The sequence below is a fragment of the Papio anubis genome, chromosome 2 (assembly GCF_008728515.1).
Source record: "Papio anubis isolate 15944 chromosome 2, Panubis1.0, whole genome shotgun sequence".
Lineage (NCBI taxonomy): Eukaryota > Metazoa > Chordata > Mammalia > Primates > Cercopithecidae > Papio > Papio anubis.
Window position 1 is genome coordinate 33542307 of NC_044977.1, and position 21801 is coordinate 33564107.

General features: G+C 38.6%; 1 protein-coding gene and 1 pseudogene across 2 annotated transcripts in view; one reads left to right on the forward strand and one right to left on the reverse strand.

The window, feature by feature from the left end:
• Positions 1 to 21801, forward strand: part of GRAMD1C (GRAM domain containing 1C) — a 111241-nt gene that overhangs the window by 14050 nt on the left and 75390 nt on the right. For both annotated transcript variants that reach the window (XM_021934070.2, XM_021934069.2), the window contains exon 3: positions 19493 to 19577. In XM_021934070.2, the coding sequence (XP_021789762.2) occupies positions 19493 to 19577 (85 nt within the window). The remainder of the gene's footprint in view (positions 1 to 19492; positions 19578 to 21801) is intronic.
• Positions 2552 to 3117, reverse strand: LOC108584480 (annotated as a pseudogene).

Consider the following 21801-nt stretch of genomic DNA (forward strand, 5'->3'; position numbering starts at 1 on the left):
GGACATTGTATATGAATTCACATAGAATAGACCTAAAGAGAAGTACAGTATCTCATAAGTTTTACAAACTTTTCTACTGGTCAGTTACCCGGAAACCAGAACTATCAACAACTCAGAAGCAAACAAAAACAAACAAACAAAAAGACCCCACATAGCTGATATATCTGGTAATAGGAGAGATCCTCAAATCTTCATTTGGTGTTTCTTTAATACTTTTTTTTTTTTGCTATATTTTTATAAGCTTAAATAAACTGAATAGGATATTGAAGGTAGGGAAATTAGTTGGTAATAACACATAGATACCAGCAAGAAATGATAGTAGAAACTCAAAAAAAGTGAAGAAACCTAGACCTTTGTTTTTTTATTTTTAAATTTTTTTACTGCTATCTCTTTTATTCTCTCTCATCATTCAAGTTTGTTCAAAACATTACAAGAGGCATGAAAGGAAAAATAATTGCATTTTAAAAACTCGATCTGTCCAAAATATAACATATGAAACCATGCCATTATATCTTAGAAAATAAAAGCATTCAAAGTGAATTTGATATCCAAGTTCAAGATGAAGACTAACCTCGAAGTATGGCATGTGCAATGAAACCTAGACCTTTTAATGTGGAGGCCAAAGGTCTGTGCAACTAAGTTGGCTCTAAATAGTACTGTAGCTGGTAGAAATGATGTTTTAAAAGTCTGGAAAATAAATAATTCATTTTTTCTCTGCCATTTAAAATCCATCAACATCTACCACGACTCTACCATGTTGCCTTTGTTTTCTTCATTCTCCCCCAAATAAAGAAGGTATTGAAGAAACACAAATATGATGGGGAGTTCACTGAGGGGTCTAAAATTAACACAAGGAAGACAGGCCAGGCATTGTAGCACATGCCTGTAGTCCCAGCTGCTCAGGAGGCCTGAGAAAGGGGATCACTTGAGCCCGGGAGTTTGAATCCAGCCTAGGCAATATAGTGAGACCTCATCTCTAAAACAAACAAATGAAAATAAAACACAAGGAAGACAAGTAGCATAACAGGAATGTATTCATAAGGCACATGACCTGGTATTTAAGCAAATAATTAGGGATGTCAGAGCCAGTTCACTGGAATACCCACGGAATCTAGAGTTGCGCTTTTTCACTTTAGAGAGGTTTCTAGCAAAAGAATGGATAACTTTAAAAAGTACTGGTATTTAAAGAGTTAAGCTACAGGGATCTGGGAAGTTCACTAATGTAGAATAATTCATATGCTCTAGCCCGGCTAAATCAGTTGTTCCACAGTAGTGAATTTAGAGGGCAGCATGGTATAATTGAACACATTGGAGACTGGGAACAAAACATCTGGAGTAGAGTCTCTGCTCTGCATCTGGTGATTTCAGGGTGTGGTCATCTTGAGTATGTTGCATAACCTGTTTCACCTCAGTTACCTCACCTATAAAATTAGAGATTGGGTCACGGTATTACAACACTGGTCTGTCTTGAATCAGTAGTAACCTCACTCTGTTTAACAGATTGGCTAATAAGTGCCTTTCTGACAGTAAGACTAATTTAAATAATAAGGATGAACTCTCCATGGCTATTGATAGTGAGCAACGGCTTCAGATTTTCAGATTTTCTATTTCAATTCTGTAGTATAAAGATAGGAATCTTAGTTGTTGTATTTGTTTCATTTTTTTATTTTAAAATATTGGGCCAAACATTGTGGCTCATGCTTATAATCCCAACACTTTGGGAGGCCAAAGTGGGAGGATCACTTGAGGCCAGGAGTTTGAAATCAACCTGAGCAACATAGTAAGACCCCCATCTCAACAAAACAAAATAAATATTAGCTGGCTGTGGTGGCTTGCACCTGTAGTCCCAGCCACTTGGGAGGCTGACATGGAAGGATTGCTTAGGTCCAGGATTTGAGGTTATGGTGCACTGTGATCATGCCACTGCACTGCAGATTAGGCAACAGGGAGAGACACTGTCTCAAAAAAAAAAAAAAATTAATTCTAGTATGTGGGAAGTGAGTTTTATTATTACCTTTTAAACCCTAATGAAACAATAAAAATTATGTGAAATGATGCAATGAAATTTAAAATACAGTTAATGGCAAATATTTATGCTTTTGCCCATTAACTTAGTAAAAAAAATATATAGTAAAAGGTAAAACAAACAAAAAAACCCTTAAAAAGAAAGACTTATTTTCTTCTTGGCTAGAGTAATAGTATATTCCATGTGGATTAAGATCGCAGAGGCAAGGCAGACAGAGATCTGCAGCAGAGGTATTTGTTTAGTGCAACTTCTGTTAGTGATCTAGAGTAAGCAACCATTGGGAGTAGAAAATAGCCTTTGAGATTATTCATTGTGTATGTTCAGAAGATGACATACTTACCTGGGATTTTTTAATAGAAGTAATAGTGCTTTGGATAAGGTAGTTAATATTATATATTCTTTTGTGCTTTGATATTTCATTAATATTAAGTTCTTTAAAAAATTTGTCAATTGTATATACTTCTTTTTTTTTTTTTTTTTTTTTTTGCTGTAAGTTTATTCAATGCAAAATAATCCTCTCCATTTTTACTGAGGTGTCTGACCATGTTCACGACCAAATCTGCCTTCAAACTGGAATTCGGTTGATGACCCAGCCCCAACCTCGACTTCTTTGTCGGCACCAGGGGGCAGAGTACTCCATCTGTAGGTATCTCTGTCAACTTCCCCTTTTGTGAGTCTTGCAGGTCGCTCACCCTCCAGACCTTTAGGCCGAGGCCTGCCAGTCTCTGGACAGCTGCAGCATAGGGTGGCAGGCACAATCTCTGGGGCAGATAAAGGTAATCACAGAGATACTAGATGCCCTCATTGGTAAGGTACCAGTAGAAATGTCTTCAGGCAAACTGTTCCTTCTTGTAGCCTCGGGACTTGAGAGACTGCATGGCCTTCATGACATGAAGGTTGGGCACATTCTTGTCTGCCAGCTCTGGGTATTTAGGCATGTGGACATCCTTCTTGGCCACCATAACTCCCTCCTTAAAAAGGAGTTCATAAATGGCAATCTGGTTCTTCCTAGGCATGAACATCTCCACAGCTATAGGGTCCGGGGCTGGGGCTGGAAAGGCTATACTTACTTTATTTATTTATTTATTTATTTATTTATTTATTTATTTATTTATTTTTTTGAGATGGAGTCTCGCTCTGTTGCCCAGGTTGGAGTGCAGTGGCGCGATCTCAGCTTACTGCAAACTCCACCTCCCGGGTTCACGCCATTCCGCTGCCTCATCCTCCCGAGTAACTGGGACTGCAGGCGCATGCCACCACACTCGCTAATTTTTTGTATTTTTAGTAGAGACGGGGTTTCACCGTGTTGGCCAGGGTGGTCTCGATCTCCTGACCTCGTGATCCGCCCGCCTCGGCCTCCCAAAGTGCTGGGATTACAGGGATGAACCACTGCGCCTGGCCTATACTTACTTCTTTAATAGCAGATTTAGCTAATCATTGTAATTTTAAAGTGGAGGGATTTGTAAAGTTTTCTGAAATGCGTAACTAAAATTAAGTTTGCTCAGGGGTCCTTTGTGTGTTCTTCTTTGAATAATTGTTTATTAGAAAATCTTGAAAAGTGTGCATAAAGAAGATAGGAGATCTCAGATTCCTCAGGTCTTTGATTTAGGAAGGGAAGTAGAAAAAATGATGGAGTAGGAGAATTTTAAAAAACATGAGAGTTCAAATTGATTATTTCTTGTATTTTTTTTTTTTTTTTTTTTGAGACAGAGTCTCACTGTGTCTCCCAGGCTGGAGTGCAGTGGCGCGATCTCGGCTCACTGCAAGCTCCGCCCCCTGGGTTCACGCCATTCTCCCGCCTCAGCCTCCCAAGTAGCTGGGACTACAGGCGCCCGCTACCGCGCCCGGCTAGTTTTTTGTATTTTTAGTAGAGACGGGGTTTCACCATGTTAGCCAGGATAGTCTCGATCTCCTGACCTTGTGATCCACCCGCCTCGGCCTCCCAAAGTGCTGGGATTACAGGCTTGAGCCACCGCGCCCGGCCGTATTTTTTTGTTTTAAAACATTTTAAGAATAAACAGATTTTCAAGCATTATCTACATATATGCAAAGAACAACTAGTATACTTAGGTTTTAATAGAAAATATTTATATTTGAATTTTTCTAGGTAATAGTCAAGTTTTCTTCCTTTCTTCCTTTCTTTCTTCCTTTCTTCCTTTCTTTCTTTCTTTCATCACTCTGTTGCCCAGGCTGGAGTGCAGTGCTGTGATCTCAGCTCACTGAAACCTCCACCTCCTGAGTTCAAGTGATTCTCCTGCCTGACCCTCCAGAGTACTTGGGACTACAGGTGGGCGCCACCAACTGGGCTAATTTATATATTTTTTAGTAGAGATAGGGTTTCACCATGTGAGCCAGGCTGGTCTCTAGCTCCTGACCTCAGGTGATCCATCCACCTCAGCCTCCCAAAGTGCTGGGATTGCAGGCCTGAACCACTGCGCCTGGCCAAGTTTTCTTTAACTGTGCAAAAAATCAGAAGTCTTTATTCTATACTTTATTTATTTATTTATTTATTTATTTATTTATTTATTTATTTGAGGCACAGTCTCACTCTGTCACCCAGGCTGGAGTGCAGTGGCATGATCTTGGCTCACTGCAACCTCTGCCTGCTGGGCTCAAGTGCCTCAGCCTCCCGAGTAGCTGGGATGAGAGGCGCGTAGCACCACTTCTGGCCTATTCTGTACTTTATCAGTAACTTATCCTGGTCACATTATTTATAAGTAAATTTTTCTACTTAGAAGTAGGGGATAAAACTGGTTTATTTTTTTGCCACAAATCTGATTTATACATACGTAGTAAGGATTAATTAATGTTGTACTATTAAAAAAAATCCCAAGAGGATTAATTAGTATGCTTGTAACATACTTTGGCAACTGGGGAGAATAGGATTCCTGTAATCATGTTGTCCTCCACAACAACATGTCTTGGATTTATTCAAGCTTATAAAGGAGATTTCAGATTTTTACTTTGGTGACTGATAAAAAATAATAAACTCATTTTCTAATTTATGTTGGATTAAAAAAACATTTTATTCGATTTGAAAAATTTTAAGTATAGTTAAGATGCTGCTTGATAAACCTAGATGTCTTTTAACAGCTTTAGGTTAAATTGTAAAGGAATAAAAACCAACACTTCCAGCAAAATGAGAAGGGGACTATTTAAATGCTCTTCTGCTAAAGGTACCTAGCAATGCTGGATGAAATGTTTCAAACTTTTTTTTAATAATGCATGTCTTGGCTCACAAAACAGCAAGGGAAATACACCTAAGGGATTAAAAAAAAAAAAAAAAGAGAACTGATTACCAGAGTTGTAAGCCCCTGAGCTAATGCTGAGGTACCCCTGAGGAATTTGCTCAGCATTACTGGCCATGCTGTGATAGGAGATAGGAGATACCTTGAACTTGTGTGAGCTGGAACTGAGAACTGTTTATAAAGCCAGACTCCCATACCCTCTGTGAAATACAGACCAAAAAAATCCACTACATCCACAGGTTGAAGACAAGGAAGCTTGTCTGTCTAAGCCCGGGCTTAGGGTGGGAGTGGGGGTAGTTTCTCCCGAGAATGTGTAACTATAATCCATCTCTAAATGTAGTCCATCTCTCATGAAGTTTTGGGGCTTGGATTTAGTACTCTATAAGTGAGCAGAAAGAGATTCAATAAATAGCGTATTTGACCCTCCAAAACTTCATATAATAAAACTATACCAAATAAAGACTATAAAAGTCATATGCTATTGTAAAGACAATAGAAGGAATTAAAAATATTATAAATGGATAGGAAATTCTCGAGAACACCAGGCAGATTTGAAAAAATAATCAAATACAGCTTCTAGAAATGAAAAATATGTCATTGAAAGAATAGTAATTAATGCAGAGGGCTTGGGAAATGGACACCAAAGAGAGATCAGTAAACTGAAAGATATATACACATTAGGAAATTACTCAAATTGTATCACTGAGAGATAAAGAGAGAAAGTGTGAAACAGAGCAGTTTAAGATGTAAAGGAAATAGTAGAGAAGTCCATTATGAATCTTATAGCAATTTCAGAAGATGAATACAGAGTATGAGCAAGAGGCAATATTCAAAGAGAATGTGCATGAAACATTTTCACTCAAGAGGAAGGGTTTCATAATCAGGAATTGCAGTGAGCTGCTCACAGGATAAATTAAAAAGTATGTAAGCAGAGACATTTTTATCTTAAAAGTGGCAAAGGTAGATATACATGAATTAAGAAATGAATGGTCTTATTTATTCGTTTATTAGAGTGTCTTCTATGCACGAGAATGTTCTAAGTGAACAGGATAGCCTCTCTACCACCCTGGATCTGGCAACAGAATGGCAGCTGGACAGTATATAAATAAACGAACATGTACTATATCAGGTAGTGATAGAAGCTATGAAGACAACAAAAGAATGTAAAGGTGTAGAGAATAACTTGGGAGGGAGTAGCATTTTTAGTTAGGATGGTCAGGAATAGCTTCTCTGAGGAAGTGCCATTAGAGAGAGGCTTAAATGGTGGGGGCAGGTGAGAGAGGGAGACCACCAGTGAATCCTGGGAGGGAAGGGAAAGGGCAGTGGTGTTCTATGGAAAGGCCCTGAGGCCAGAATGAGATTGTCTTACTTGACAAATAGCCTGCTGAAGGGATTGCTATGGTCAGCGAGGGAACAAGAAAGATCAGGGATAATTATTCCTAGGTTTCTGGTCAGTGCAACTGGGTACATGGAAGTGCCATTTAGGAGAAGAAAAGACAGAGAGAAGCAGGTTCTGGCATGTGGAGAAATGAAGAGTTTTTTTTGTAACTGAGGCGGCGATGCATATTTGATATATGGATAGAAAGGTCAGGTGGGCTATTGAATGTACTACTCGAATCTTAGGGGAGAGATTGGAGCCAGAAGTAAATTGAGAAGTTTCGAGTAGGCATGATACTTAAAGACAGACTTATGAAGACTGGATCAGATCACTTAGGGAGAAAATATGGATAGAGAAGAGAAGTGGACTCTCCAGTGTTCAAAACTTCAGGTGGTGGAGCAGAAAGTGGCAAAAGAAACAGAGATTTGGTTAGGAGATAGAAGAAAATCTTAAAAAGCGTGGTGTCCTCAAAGGCAAGTGAAGGAAGCCTTTCAAGGACAGTGATCTACTGTGCTAGGTTGAGTTAGGTGCACCATGAGAGTTGGCCATTGGATTTGCAAGGTGGGGGTTGCTAAGGTCATTAAAAGTACAATGTAAGGGCAAAAACCTGACTAAAGTACCAGCTTTTGGACTGTTGTCCTAATCTTCCATTGTAAAATTTGACTTATGGTTATTTAAAGAAGGCCCAAAGGAAGAAAATGCATGTTTCATTAAAAACATATATACTTTTTTAAAGATCACCATATCAACATGAAAAAAATCTTTTGGAGGAAAAAACTACTAATAAATTGCTTTACCAATAAATTAACATATTTAATAAATGACATAGAGAATATGGAAATTAACTAGAACAGTGATATGTTACTGGGATATTTATTAAGTCTTCAACCTAAGTATAGCCGTTTGATTATCTAGGGCAATGAGATATTTAAATAGCACATAAAAAACAAATCTAAGATAATACAAAATTTCTAGCTCTACCTGCCTTTCCAAAAAACCTTTATTAGATACGATCTGTGCACTTTAAAACAGTGACACTGAGGGGGGCATGGTGGCTCATGGCTGTAATCCCAGCAATTTGGGAGGCCGAAGCGGGCGGATCACCTGAGGTCGGGAGTTTGAGACCAGCCTGACCAACATGGAGAAACCCTGTCTCTACTAAAAATACACAATTAGCTGGGTGTGGTGGCACATGCCTGTAATCCCAGCTACTTGGGAGGCTGAGGCAGGAGAATTGCTTGAACCTGGCAGGTGGAGGTTGCAGTGAATTGAGATCATGCCATTGCAGTCCAGCCTGGGTAACAAGAGCAAAACTCCGTCTCAAAAACAAACAAACAACAAAACAAAACAAAAACAGTTACACTGAATCCTATGAGCTACATGGGAGAGTGACTTTCTATCACCTTAGTAATACTTTGATCAATAATTAAGTGATTTTGGCCAGACATGGTGGCTCATGCCTGTAATCCCAGCACTTTGGGAGGCCAAGGTGGGCAGATCTGTTGAGGCCAGGAGTGCGAGATCAGCCTGGCCAACATGGCAAAACGCCCTCTCTAATAAAAATTAAAAAATTAGCTGGGCATGGTGGTGCACTCCTGTAATCCCAGCTACTCGGGAGGCTGAGGTGGGAGAATTGCTTGAACCCAGGAGATGGAGGTTGCAGTGAGCCAAGATCACACCATTGTACTCCAGCCTGGGCGACAGAGTGAGACTCTGTCTCAGAAAATAATAATAATAATAATAAAATCATAGTAATAATAATTAAGTGATTTTAATTGCATTATTTCTCTGGAGAAGATGTGAGTAAGTAAAGTGGCCTAAAGGTAAGTGGTTGGAAGAAGGGGAAAATGGTGTGGTGTATTGACCTCTGAATCAGCTTTAAACATTTTCCCCTCTTATATAGAATTAACACTTTTAAAAAAATTTGTTTTTTGAGACAGCCTTGCTCTGTCACCCTGGCTGGAGTTCAGTGGTGTGATCTTGGCTCACTGCAACCTCTGTCTCCCAGGTTCAAGCAGTTCTCCTTGTCTCAGCCTCCCGAGTAGCTGGGATTATAGGTGCCTGCCACCGCACCCAGCTAATTTTTGTATTTTTTAGTAGAGATGGGGTTTTGCCATGTTGGCCAGGATGGTCTTGAACTCCTGACCTCAGGTGATCTGTCCACCTCGGCCTCCCAAAGTGCTGGGATTACAGGTGTGAGCCACCGTGTCCAGCCTGTATTCCTATTTTTTAAGAATTTTTATCACAAATAGATGTTGAATTTTGTCAAATATTATTCCTATAACAAGTGATATGATTGTGTAATTTTTAAAAGCATGTTCATATGGTGGGTTACATTGATTGATTTTTGAATATTGAACCAGCCTTGGATGCTGGAATAAACTCCACTTGGTCATGTTATATAATTCTTTTTATTTATGGCTGAATTCTATTTGCTAATATTTTGTTAAGGATTTTTTATCTACATACATGAGGGATATTGTTCTGTAATTTTCTGTTTTTTGAAATGTCTTTAGCTGGTTTGGTATCGGGGTAATACTAGCTTCATACAATGAACTGGGAAGTGCTCCCTCTTGTTCTGTTTTTTGGAGAGATTGTATAGAATTAGTTTTTTTAATGTTTTGTAGAATTCTCCAGTAAAACTTTCTGGACCTGGAGATTTCTTTCTTGGGAAATTTTAAATTGTGAACTTAATTTCCTTAATTTGTAATGGTGGTTTGTGTTTTTTGATAATCAATTTCATCTAAATTGTCATATTTACATGTGTAGAGTTCTTTTGTTTGTTTTGTTTTTGAGACAGAGCCTCACTCTGTTGCCCAGGCTATAGTGCAGCGGCACGATCTCAGCTCACTGCAGCCTCCACCTCCCAGGTTCAAGTGATTCTCATGCCTCAGCCTCCCAAGTAGGTGGGATTACAGGTACATGCCTGTAATCCAAGTTACTTTTTTTTTTTTTTGAGACAGAGTCTTAATCTGTCACCAGGCTGGAGTTGCAGTGGTGCGATCTCGGCTCACTGCAACCCCTGGCTTCCAGGTTCAAGTAATTCCCCTGCCTTAGCCTCCTGAGTAGCTGAGACTACAGGCGTGCTCCACCACACCTGGCTAATTTTTTGTATTTTAGTAGAGACAGGGTTTCACCATGTTGGCCAGGATGGTCTTGATCCCCTGACCTCGTGATCCACCGCCTCAACCTCCCAAAGTGCTGGGATTATAGGTATGAGCCACTGTGCCTGGCCTTCCAGCTACCTTTGTATTTTACTAGCTGGGATTTTGTGTTTTTAGTAGAGATGGGATTTTACCATGTTGGCCAGGGTAGTCTTGAACTTCTGACCTTAGGTGACCCACCCTCCTCGGCCTCCCAAAGTGTTTAAGATTACAGGTGTGAGCCACTGTGCCCGGCCTCATTACATGTGTAGAGTTCTTTATAGTATTTTGCTATATCCTTTTGAGTTCTGTCTACGATGCTGACCCTGTTTTATTCCTGATATTGGTGGTTTGTGTCTTCTCTCTCTTTTTGGTCAGTCTTGCTAGAGGTTTTATCAATTTCATTATTTTTAAAGAATCAGCTCTTTGTTTTATTGATATTCTCCATTGTTTTTGTTTTAATTTCACTGATTTCCGCTCTTTTTTTATTTACATTTGCTTGAACTGGGTTTATTTTACTCTTTCTCTTCTAAGTTCTTGAGTTGGATGCTTAGATTATTTCAGACTTTTCCTTTTTTTCTAATGTGGGCATTTAGTGCTATAAATTTCTCTCTCATCTTTAGCTGTGTCCCACAAATTTTGATATGTTACATTAATATTTTAATTTTCATCAGTTCAGTGTGTTATTTTATTTCCCTTGAGACTTTCTCTTTGACCTTTGACTCTCGATGGATTATCTAGAAGTGTGTTGTTTAGTTTCCAAGTGTTTGGAGATTTTGAGCTATTTTTCTATTATTGATTTCTAGTTTGATTTTATTATAGTCAGAAAATGTACACTGTATGGTTTCAGTTCTCTTAAATTTGTTGAGGTATGGCTGATTATATAGTCTATTTTGGTAATGTTCCAGGACAGTTGATGTTATTAGGTTTTAATATGCTTTGAAATACCTTAGAGAACCTGGATGAACTAGGCATATTTCCACAAAATACACAAATTACTGAAACAGACTCAAGAAGAAAGAGAAAATCTTAATAGACCTATGACAAGGAAAGAGATTGAATTAGTGAAAAAACAAAAACCAAAGAAACCGTCAATCCTCAAAATTAAAATGACAACAACAGCAACTAACTTTTCACTAAGAAAAGCTCAGGACCAGATGACTTTACTGGTATATTCTACCAAATGTTTAAAGAACAATGAACACAAATCCTTCAAAAACTCTTCAAAAGACCAGAAAAGGAGGCAACACTTCCCAGATTATTCTGTGAAGCCAGTATTACCTTGATTCCACAACTAAAACTAATTGTAATTCTATACACTAGCAGTGAATATCCTTAACATGAAATTAAGAAAACAATTCCATTTACAGTGGTATCAAATGAATAAAATAGGAATTTTTTTTTTTTTTTTTTTTTGAGACGGAGTCTCACTTTGTCACCCATGCTGGAGTGCAGTGGCCGGATCTCAGCTCACTACAAGCTCCACCTCCCGGGTTTACGCCATTCTCCTGCCTCAGCCTCCCAAGTAGCTGGGACTACAGGCGCCCGCCACCTCGCCCGGCTAGTTTTTTGTATTTTTTTTTTTAGTAGAGACGGGGTTTCACCGTGTTAGCCAGGATGGTCTCGATCTCCTGACCTCGTGATCCACCTGTCTTGGCCTCCCAAAGTGCTGGGATTACAGGCTTGAGCCACCGCGCCCGGCCAAAAAATGACAAAACTTTATTGAAAGACTTTTAAAAAGACATTAATAATTGGAAAGGCATCCCATATTCATGGATTGGGAGGCTTTTTGTTGTTAATGATGGCAATACTCCTCAGACTAATCTATACATTCAACACTATCCTGTCAAAATTCAAGTGGGCTTCTTTTGTAGAAATGGACAAGCAGTACCCAAGCCTCTATTGGAAGATGTACACTTCCTAATTTCATTGATTACTACAAAGCTACAATAATCAAGATAGTGTGGATGGCATAAAAATAGACTTATGGGCTGGGCGTAGTGGCTCATGCCTGTAATTCTAGCACTTTGGGAGTCCGAGGCAGGTGGATCACCTGAGGGCAGGAGTTCAAGACCAGCCTGGCCAACATGGTGAAACTCTGTCTCTACTGAAAATACAAAAAATTAGCTGGGCATGGTGGCAGGCACCTGTAATCCCAGCTACATGGGAGGCTAAAGCAGGAGAATCGCCTTGAACCTGGGAGGTGGAGGATCCAGTGAGCCGAGATCGCACCACTGCACTCTAGCCTGGGCAACAAGAGCGAAACTCCATCTCACACACACACACACACACACAAAAATAGACTCATGTGTTAGTGGAGTAGAATTGAGAGTTCAGAAATAAACTCAAGTTTATGATCAATTGATTTTTGAGTGTCAAAACGTCTTAATGAGGGAAAGAATAGTCTTTTCCACAAATGATACAACTAGATATACACATGCAAAGGAATGAATTTGGACCCTTACTTCACACCATATACAAGAATCCACTTGAAATTTATCATAGACCTACACGTGAGAGCTAAAACTAAAACTCTTGGAAGAAAACATAGGTTTAAATCTTCATGAAATTTGGATTAAGTAATCATTTCTTAGATATGACTTGAAAATCTCAAGTGACAAAAGAAAAAATAGATAAATTGGACCTCATTAAAATAGAGCCATGTTTGGTGGTGTGTGCCTGTCTTCCCAGCTACTTAGGAGGCTGAAGTGGGAGTTCGCTTGAGGCCAGGAGTTTGAGGCTGCATTGTGCTATGATCGTGCCTGGGGATAGCCACTGCCCTCCATCCTGGGCAACAAAGTGAGACCCCATTTCTAAAAAATAAAAAATAAAAATTTCTGTGCTTCAAGGAGTTCATTAAAAAAATGAAAAGATCACCCGCAGGATGAGAAAATATCCACAAATCAAATATTGGATAAGGGACTTGTACTAGAATGTATAAAGAACTCTTACAGCTGAATAAAAAGACAAACCAATTAAATGGCCAAAATGTGAATAGACATTTCTCCCGAGGCATACAAATACCCAATAAACACATGGAAACATGTCCGACATCAATAGTTATAAGGTAAATGCAATTCAGTACTATGATGGAAATGTCATTTTACACCCATTTGGATGGCTGTAGTAAGAAAGATAGACATTAGATTTGGTGAGGATGTGGTGAAGTTAAAACTCTCATACATTGCTGGTGGGAATGTAAAATGGTACAGGCATTTTGGAAAATGGTTTGGCACTTCCTAAAAATTTAAACAGAGTTACTATATGACCCAGCAATTCTTCTCTTAGGTATATACCCCAGAGAATTTAAGTATGTTCACATAAACATTTTTACATGAATATTCATAACAGCATTATTCATAATAAGCAGAAAGTTGAAACAACCCAAGCATTAATCAATTGATGAATGCATAGATAAAATGTAGTATATTTGTATAATGAAATATTTTTCATCTATAAACTAGAATGAAGTAATGATTCATGCTGCAACATAGATGAACCTTGAATACCTACATAATGGTGGGTGATAGGCTACACACACAAAGGGCCACAATAGTGCAATCAATGATACGCACTTTGTGTCTGTTCCATTAATATGAAATTTCCAGAATTAGCAAATCCATAGAGATAGAAAGTAGATTCGTGTTGTTACGACTATGGGTGGAGGGGGAAATGGAGAGTAATTGCTAATGGGTATAGGATTTCTTTTTGGCATGATAAAAGCTTTCTGGAATTATATAGTGGTAATGATTGCACAGTTTTGTGAGTATACCAAAATCATTGACTTGTACATTGCAAAAGGATGAATTCTATAGTATGTGAATTATATCTTAATTTTTTAAAGTAAGTGCCTCGTTGGTATGGAACTCGGGCCTCAAGCAGCCCTGCTTCCATGATTTTGCTAGGTGCAGCCCATATCACTTCTGTCATGAGTTGCAGCTGCACACTGGTGCCTGTAGCTTTCCCAGGCAGATATTGCACTCTCCTCAGTGTTCTACCCTTTTGGGATCCCAGTGGTAGCCCTGACCCCACATTTCTGCTGAGCATTATTCTAGTGGAGGCTCTCTGTACCTCTCCCCCTGCAGAGGGTCCCTTTTAGCTATATTAATCTCCAGATAGTCTCTAGGTCCTCTTCTGAAAATGCTCTTTCATGCTCTACCACATGGTCAGGCTGTGAATTTTCCAAATTTTTATGCTCTGCTTTCCTTTCAATTATAAATTCTGTCTTTAAATAAGTATTCTCTCTCTCATTTTACTGTAAGTGGCTAAAAGCAGCCATGCAGCATGTTGAGTGCTTTGCTGCCTAGATACTTGTATTTTATTTTATTTTATTTTTGAGATGGAGTCTCACTCTGTCACCCAGGCTGGAGTGCAATGAGACAATCTCGGCTCACTGCAACCTCTGCCCCCTGGGTTCAAGCGATTCTCCCTGCCTCAGCCTCCCAAGTAGCTGGGATTACAGGCATGCACCACCACGCCTGGCTAAGTTTTGTATTTTTAGTAGAGATGGGGTTTCACCATGTTGGCTAGGCTGGTCTTGAACTCCTGACCTCAAGTGATCTGCCCGCTTAGGCCTCCCAAATTGCTGGGATTACAGGCACAAGCCACAGCGCCGGCCTATTTTATTTTTTCTTTACAAAGTTGCTTAGATATTTCTTCTTCCAGAAATTATAGCTTTGGTAATTAAATTCTCTTTGGGTAATTAATCCAGACCCAGAGAGCACTCCCAAAAGATGGCATTAATCCCCTCAGCCCTCTCAGGTTTGGCCGTCTGCAAAGCCCTAGGACATGGATACAATGCCACCAAGTTCTTTGCTATTTTATATAATGACCTTTGCTCAATTCCCAATAAGATATTCCTCATTTCCATCAGAGACCTCTTCAGAATGGCCTCTACTGTCCACATTTCTATGGACGTTCTGTTCACAACCACTTAAGTAATCTCTAAGAAGTTCCAGACTTTCCCAGTCTTCTTGTTTTCTGAGCCCTCACCAGAATTTCTGTTAATGACCCATTTATAGCAATCTAGGCTTTTTCTAGCCTGCTCCTCCAAATTCTTCCAGCCTCTAACCATTACCCAGTTCCAAAGCTGCTACCACAACCCTACTTCTTGGTACCAATTTTCTGTCTTAGTCTGTTTTATGTTACTATAACAGAACACCTAGACTGGGTAATTTATATAGAAAGGAGATTTATTTGGCTCATGGTTCTGGAGGATGGAAAGTTCAAGATCAGGTGGTCTCATCTGGCCAGGGTCTCATGTTGCATCATAATATGATGGATGCCATCACATGGTGGGAACACATTTGAAAGAGACAAAACATGAGAGGCAACCTTGCTTTATAATAACCTGCTCTTTTGGTAATTAATCCAGACCCAGAGAGCACTCCCGCAAGACGGTAATAAGTCCTTCATGAGGGATCCCTCATGACCCAAATACCTCTTAAAGTTCCTACCACCTCTCAATACCATTCCATTGAGGACCAAGCCTCAACATGAGTTTTGGTGGGGACAAACCATATTCAAACCATAGCAACTACCAAACCTCGTTAAAAAATCTGCTTGTGAGGCTATGGAGTGTGCCACAGATACTGAATCACTGGGACTGTTCAGACTATTTTTGATTAGAAGCCAACTGTTAGGATTTTTGGACTGCAAGATAGTGGCTTATTGAGTTTTACTGTATTTACATATATAAATATGCACAAAAAAGTATTCAAATCACTTAGAATAGGAAGATGCTATTTTCGAAAACGATTTTAGAGAACTACAAGAAAAGAAGAATTTGGGGTCTTTGAGGACAGAAACTTCAAATGTTAAATTTTTTTAAAATTTTTTATTGTTTCAAATACTGCATCTACCTCACTTTCTGCTGGGACTTCGTTTACACGTGTGTTAGATCTCCTCACTGTATTATCAGTCTCTTATCCTTTATTCTCTATTTTCCATTATTTTTGTGGCAGCATTTTGAGTCCTAGAGTGATGTGTTCTTCCAGGGAGAATTTTCATATACAGCTGTCAAGCAATCTGGAATTGTCCCTTCCATTTGTAAGGATTAGGATGATTTGAAGTTGAGCTCCAGTCCTTGTGTTGTTGATCTCTGATTTTATTCTGTGTTCATAGAGAACATAGTTTTTGTGGCTTTAATCCTTTCAAATTTACTGAAACTTGTTTTGTGGCCTAGCATATAGTCTGTTCTGGAGAATGTTCCATGCATGTTTGAAAAAAATGTGTATTTTGCAGTTGTTGGATGGAGTGTTTTATAAATGCCAGTTAGGTGTGGTTGGTGGAAAATGTTCAAGTCTCTTATATCCTTGCTGGTTTTCTGTGTAGTCTTTCTATCAATTATGAAGAATGGGGTATTGATACCTCCAACGTATTGAATGGTCTGTTCTTACAGTTCTGTCATTTTTGCTTCATGCATTTTGGGGCTCTGTTGTGGTATGCATTTATGATTATCTTCCTCATATATCGACCCTTTTATTATTATGAAATCTCTCTTGGTCTAGCAGTATTTCAGCTAAAGAGTAATATAGCCACTCACATTCTCTTGTGATTACTGTTTGCATGGTATATCTTTTTCTCATCCTTTTGCTTTTAACCTTGTTGTGTTTTTGTAACTAAGGTGTGTGTCTCTTGTAGACAAAATATAGTTGGTTCTATGTTTTGACTGTTTCTGTGTTTATTCTATTTACATTGAATGTAGTTATAATATGGTTAGATTTACAAATAACCATTTTGCTATTTATGTTCCATATGTCTTATATCTTCTTTTGTTCTTCTGTTCCCCTTCTTTATGTGTCAAATACATATCTTTTAAGGTAGCATTTTAATTCCTTTTGATTTAAAATTTTTTGAGGGTTGTTTTTAGTGATTGCTTGAGAGAGTACAGTATTCTTCATCTTCATACCAATTTAATTCTGCTAAAATATTGAACCTTTGCTTCAACTAACGTTATTATCTTATAAACCCAGCAATACAGTGTTACGATTATTGCTTTGTAGACCCTTATGTCTTTTTTTTTTTTTTTTTTTGAGAGAGTCTCACTCTTGCCCAGGCTGGAGTACAGTGGCATGATCTTGGCTCACTGCAACCTCCGCCCTGTGAATTCAAGCAATTCTCCTGCCTCAGCCTCCTGAGTAGCTGGGATTACAGGCGCCTGCCACCGTGCTCGGCTAATTTTTGTATTTTTAGTAGAGACAGGGTTTCACCATGTTGGCCAGACTGGTCTTGAATTCCTGATCTCATGATCCACCCGCCATGGTCTCCCAAAGTGCTGGGATTACAGGTGTGAGCTGCTGCGCCTGGCCGACCCTTATGTCTTTTTAAGATTTTAAGAGAGAAATGAGAAAATAGATTTACATAGTCTTTTAAAAATACCCATGTATTTATACTTCTGGTGGTTTTAATTTCTTCTGGTGAATTTGAGTTATCATATGATATAATTTTCTTGCAGCTTGAAGGACTTCCTTTATTTTTAATTTTAATTTTAATTTTTTTGGAGACAGAGTCTCACTGTTGTCCAGGCTGGAGTGCAGTGGCACGATCTGGGCTTCCTGCAACTTCTGCATCCAGGGTTCAAAAGATTCTCCTGCCTCAGCCCCATGAGTAGCTGGAATCACAGGCATGCGCCACCACACCCAGCTAATTTTTGTATTTTAGTAGAGATGGGGTTTCACTGTTTTGGCCAGGCTGGTCTCAAATTATTGATCCGCCCACCTTGGCCTTCCAAATTGCTGGAATTATAGGGATGCATGTGCCACGATGCCAGGCTCAGACTTCCTTTAGTATTTCTTGTAAAGCAGGTCTGTTCTCTCCATTGTTAATGATGAGCAGTCGCCTGCAAATTATACTGTTTTTCAGCTGTATGCGATGAGTCAATTTTTTTCTTGCTCATTTCAGGGTTTTTTCTTTGTTGTTCAGCAATTTGACTATGGTATGTCTTAGCATGACTCTATGTTTATCTTGCTTGGGATTCATTGAGTTTCTTGGATGTATATATGAATGTTTTCCATAAAATTTAGAAACTTATGACCATGATTTCTTCAAATATATTTCTACCTTCCCCTTTTTCCTTCTGATACTTGCGTCACATGTATTTTGGTTCTTTTGATGTTGTCCCACTGGTCTCTGAGAGTCTGTTCATTTTCTTAAATCTGTGTCCTTTCTGTTCTTCAAATTTGATAGTTTTTACTAATCTATCCCTAAGTTCACTTATTCTTTCTGTGTCATTTTGAATTTGCTGTTGAAACCCTCTAGTGAATTTTTTATTTGAGTGATTGTAATTTTCAACCCCAGAATGTCCATTTGTTTCTTTACAATTTTTTGTAAAAAATCTATTTGTTCTCTACTTGTTGAGTCATTGTTGTCATACTTTCCTTTAATTCTTTAAGCATGGTTCTCTTTGTTTTTTGAACATATTTATAATAACTGATTTGATATCTTTGTCTGCTAAATTCAATGTCTGGGGATCCTCAAAGGCTATTTCTGTTTTCTGTTCTGTTTTTTCTTTCCTTAGTATGAGTCACACTTTCCTGTTTCTTTGCATGTCTTATAATTTTTGTTGGAATATTGACAATGTAGATAATATATTGTAGCATCTCTGGATTCTGATTGCATTCCCTCCTGTCCCATGGGTTGTCATTGCTGATTTTTGTTTGCTTGCTTGTTAATAATTCGCCTAGAGTAAATCTATGAAATCTGTTTGTCCTGTGGCATGTGTCTGCTCTGCTTATTATTGTTGTTTTTATTTTTAAGGCTGGCTTCCTAGGGATCACCTCTTACGTCAGCCAGTGATGTACTCAATGTACTTAAATCTATAGAGCCAGTAAGGCTTTTCCCTTCTATTGACAGGTCTGTGTATAGACTGGGGAATGTATTCAAAGTTCTGGCCATTTAAAAGTGGCCATTTTTAAGTTTGTCCCAGTTTTTCATGTTCCCTGAGACCTCTTGTGTCTCTGGCCAGGAAATATGTGGATAGCTTGGGCTTTCTCTAGTTTGTATTATGCACATTGGAGCCTTTGTTCAGCCAGGAATATGTGACTAGTTTATCAAGCCCATCTATGGCTGCCTCTCCTTCAAGATCTTTCTAAGCTCCTTGCTAATCTCCCATTCTGCTTGCTCCAATTGTTGCTGCACTCTCACACTTGCTTGGATTGGTACAGAGTTTTCCCTTTCACTCCTGGGCACAGATTTTCTGCCTCCAATCCACATCACAGCTGAACCCTCTCTGTCAAGATAGCTGCCAGTTTTCATGACCTATTTCCACCCTCAAAGAACTACCACATAGACTTAACAGGTAAAGGAAGAAGGGTAATGGGAACAGACCCAGGAATGAGTGCCACAGACTTCCACCATCCTTATGTAAGTTCAGTGGATTTTCATGAACAAATACTTCTCAGCTGATTGTATTGTATGCCTTTGGTCAGTTTCCAGTCGTTTGAGATGATTATTTTTGACAGTTTTTTCCTAGTTATATATTTGCTTTTGCAGAGGGGATTACCAAAGTCCTCATCTCATCATGCTGGAAGTAATCTTTGCTTCTTTTTGGTGTTTTTGAAATGTTTATATGGCTATTTATATAAGGACATACAAAATATTGCATAGAAAGCATATGATTTTAAATTCCACTTGATATTTATTTTCTAGGACACCATAATTACAATTAGACAGAAATATACTCTTTTTATTGTTGCAGATTTCAAGTTCCACCTATAAAGACAGGAATGAGGAATACAGAAGACAGTTCACACATCTACCTGATACAGAGAGGCTGATAGCAGGTAAAAAAGACAGAAATTTGCAAAACAAAAGTTTTATTGCCTCATTATAAAAATAGAACTATCCTCAGTGACAGTATATGTAATAACATTTAAGCTTTTATGCTAGACAGAATATAATTTTCAAGATAAGCATCATCCTTATGATCCAGCAATCCCATTTCTGGGTAGATATCCAAAAGAAAGGAAATCAATATATTGAAGAGATATCTGCACACTCATGTTTATTGTAGCACTATTGACAATACCGAAGATATGGATTCAACCTAAGTAGCCATCAATGGATGAATGGATAAAGAAAATGTGGTACATAAATTCTATGGAATATTATTCAGCCATAAAAAAGAATGAAATGCTGTCATTTGCAACAATGTGGATGGAACTGGAGGACATTATGTTAAATGAAATAAGCCTGGCACAAGAAGACGGATATCCCATGTTCTCACTTATATGTGGGAGCTAAAAAGAAACTGATCTCATGGAGATAGAGTAGAACGATGCCAGGTGTGGTGGCTCATGCCTGTTATCCCAGCACTTTGGGAGACTGAGGCAGGAACATTGCTTGAGCCCAGGAGTTCCAGACCAGCCTGGTCAACATAGTGAGATCCTGTCTGTATTATTAAAAAAAAATTGGCCAGGTGTGGTGGTATGTGCTTGTCCCAGCTGTTCAAGAGGCTGATATGAGAGAATCACTGGAGCCCAGGAATTGGAGGCTGCAGTGAGCTATGGTGGTGCCACTTTACCCTGGGCAACAGAGTGAGACCCTGACCCGCCCTCAACCCCCTCCTCCCAAAAAAAGAGAGAGTAGAGTGATGGTTACCAGAGGGCTGGGAAGGGTACTAAGAAGGGAAGATAAAAAGGAGATGGTTAATGGGTACAAGAATACGGTTAGATAGAAGGAATAAGATCTAGTATTCAGTATCACACAGGGAGACTATAGTTAACACTAATTTATTGTATATTTCAAAATAGCCAAAAGAGTGGAATTGGGATGTTTCTAACACAAAGATATGATAAATGGTTGACGTGATGGCTCTCTCAATTACTTTGATTTGATCATTACAAAATATGTGCTTATTCCAGTATATCACATTATTCCATAAACACATACAACCATTCAGTATCCATAACAATTAAAAATTTAACAAAAGATAAGCAGCATCTTCATAATTAGACAATGGAAGACTCAATTGTAATTCAGGGAGGAGTGATTTCTGACTTATAAGAATATATATGTTTATAATTTTTGGTTGTGTGCGGTGGCTCATGCCTGTAATCCCAGCACTTTGGGAGGCTAAGGCGGGAGGATTGCCTGAGGCCAGGAGTTTGAGACCAGCCTGGGCAACAAAGCAAGACCTTGGCTCAATAAATAAATAAATAAATAAATAAATAAATAAATAAAAGACACACACATAAACACACATGCACACAGAGGAATATTAAATACTAAGAAAATATAACTAAAAATAAATGATTTGTCACAATGATTTTGGTGCATCAAATTGGAGGGAAAATTTAAACTTGATGTTCAATATATATTAACTACCTCCAGAAAAATATACTCTCTAACAGATGTACTCATAGAGCAACTTCACAAATGTTCTAGGGCTAAATCATTATTTGTGTAATTGTTCGCATGGATTTTTTTTGAAGTAGGCTTTCAGAGGAAAAATTTAATAATTTTTCTTTAAAAAGTGCTTTATTTTTTAGTATAAGCTTAATATATACTCATGACAATAAAACTACAGAGCTAAGTTTTGGTTTTAGTATATATTTAATTGAAAACATTGATTTAGGTTGGGTGGAGGCTCACGCCTGTAATCCCAACACTTTGGGAGGCTGAGGCGGGTGGGTTGCTTGAGCCCAGGAGTTGGAGATTATCCTGGACAACGTAGTGAGACCTTGTCTCTACCAAAAATACAAAACTCAGGTGGGCATGGTGGCACATACCTGTAGTCCCAGCTACTTAGGAGGCTGAAGTGGGAGGATTGCTTGAGCCCAGGAGGTGGAGGTTGCAGTAAGGAGAGATCATGCCAGTGTACTCCAGCCTGGGTGACAGAACAAGACTTTGTCTCCAACAAAAACAAAAACAAAAACATTTATTTATATGAATTTCTCCAATTTTTGGTACCATTAGGAAATGTTTAATTCAGTGTCTAGAACTCAATGAATTTCAAGACAGTTCAGCTCAATAAATATTATAATAATGAATTAAAGCAATTTTTAA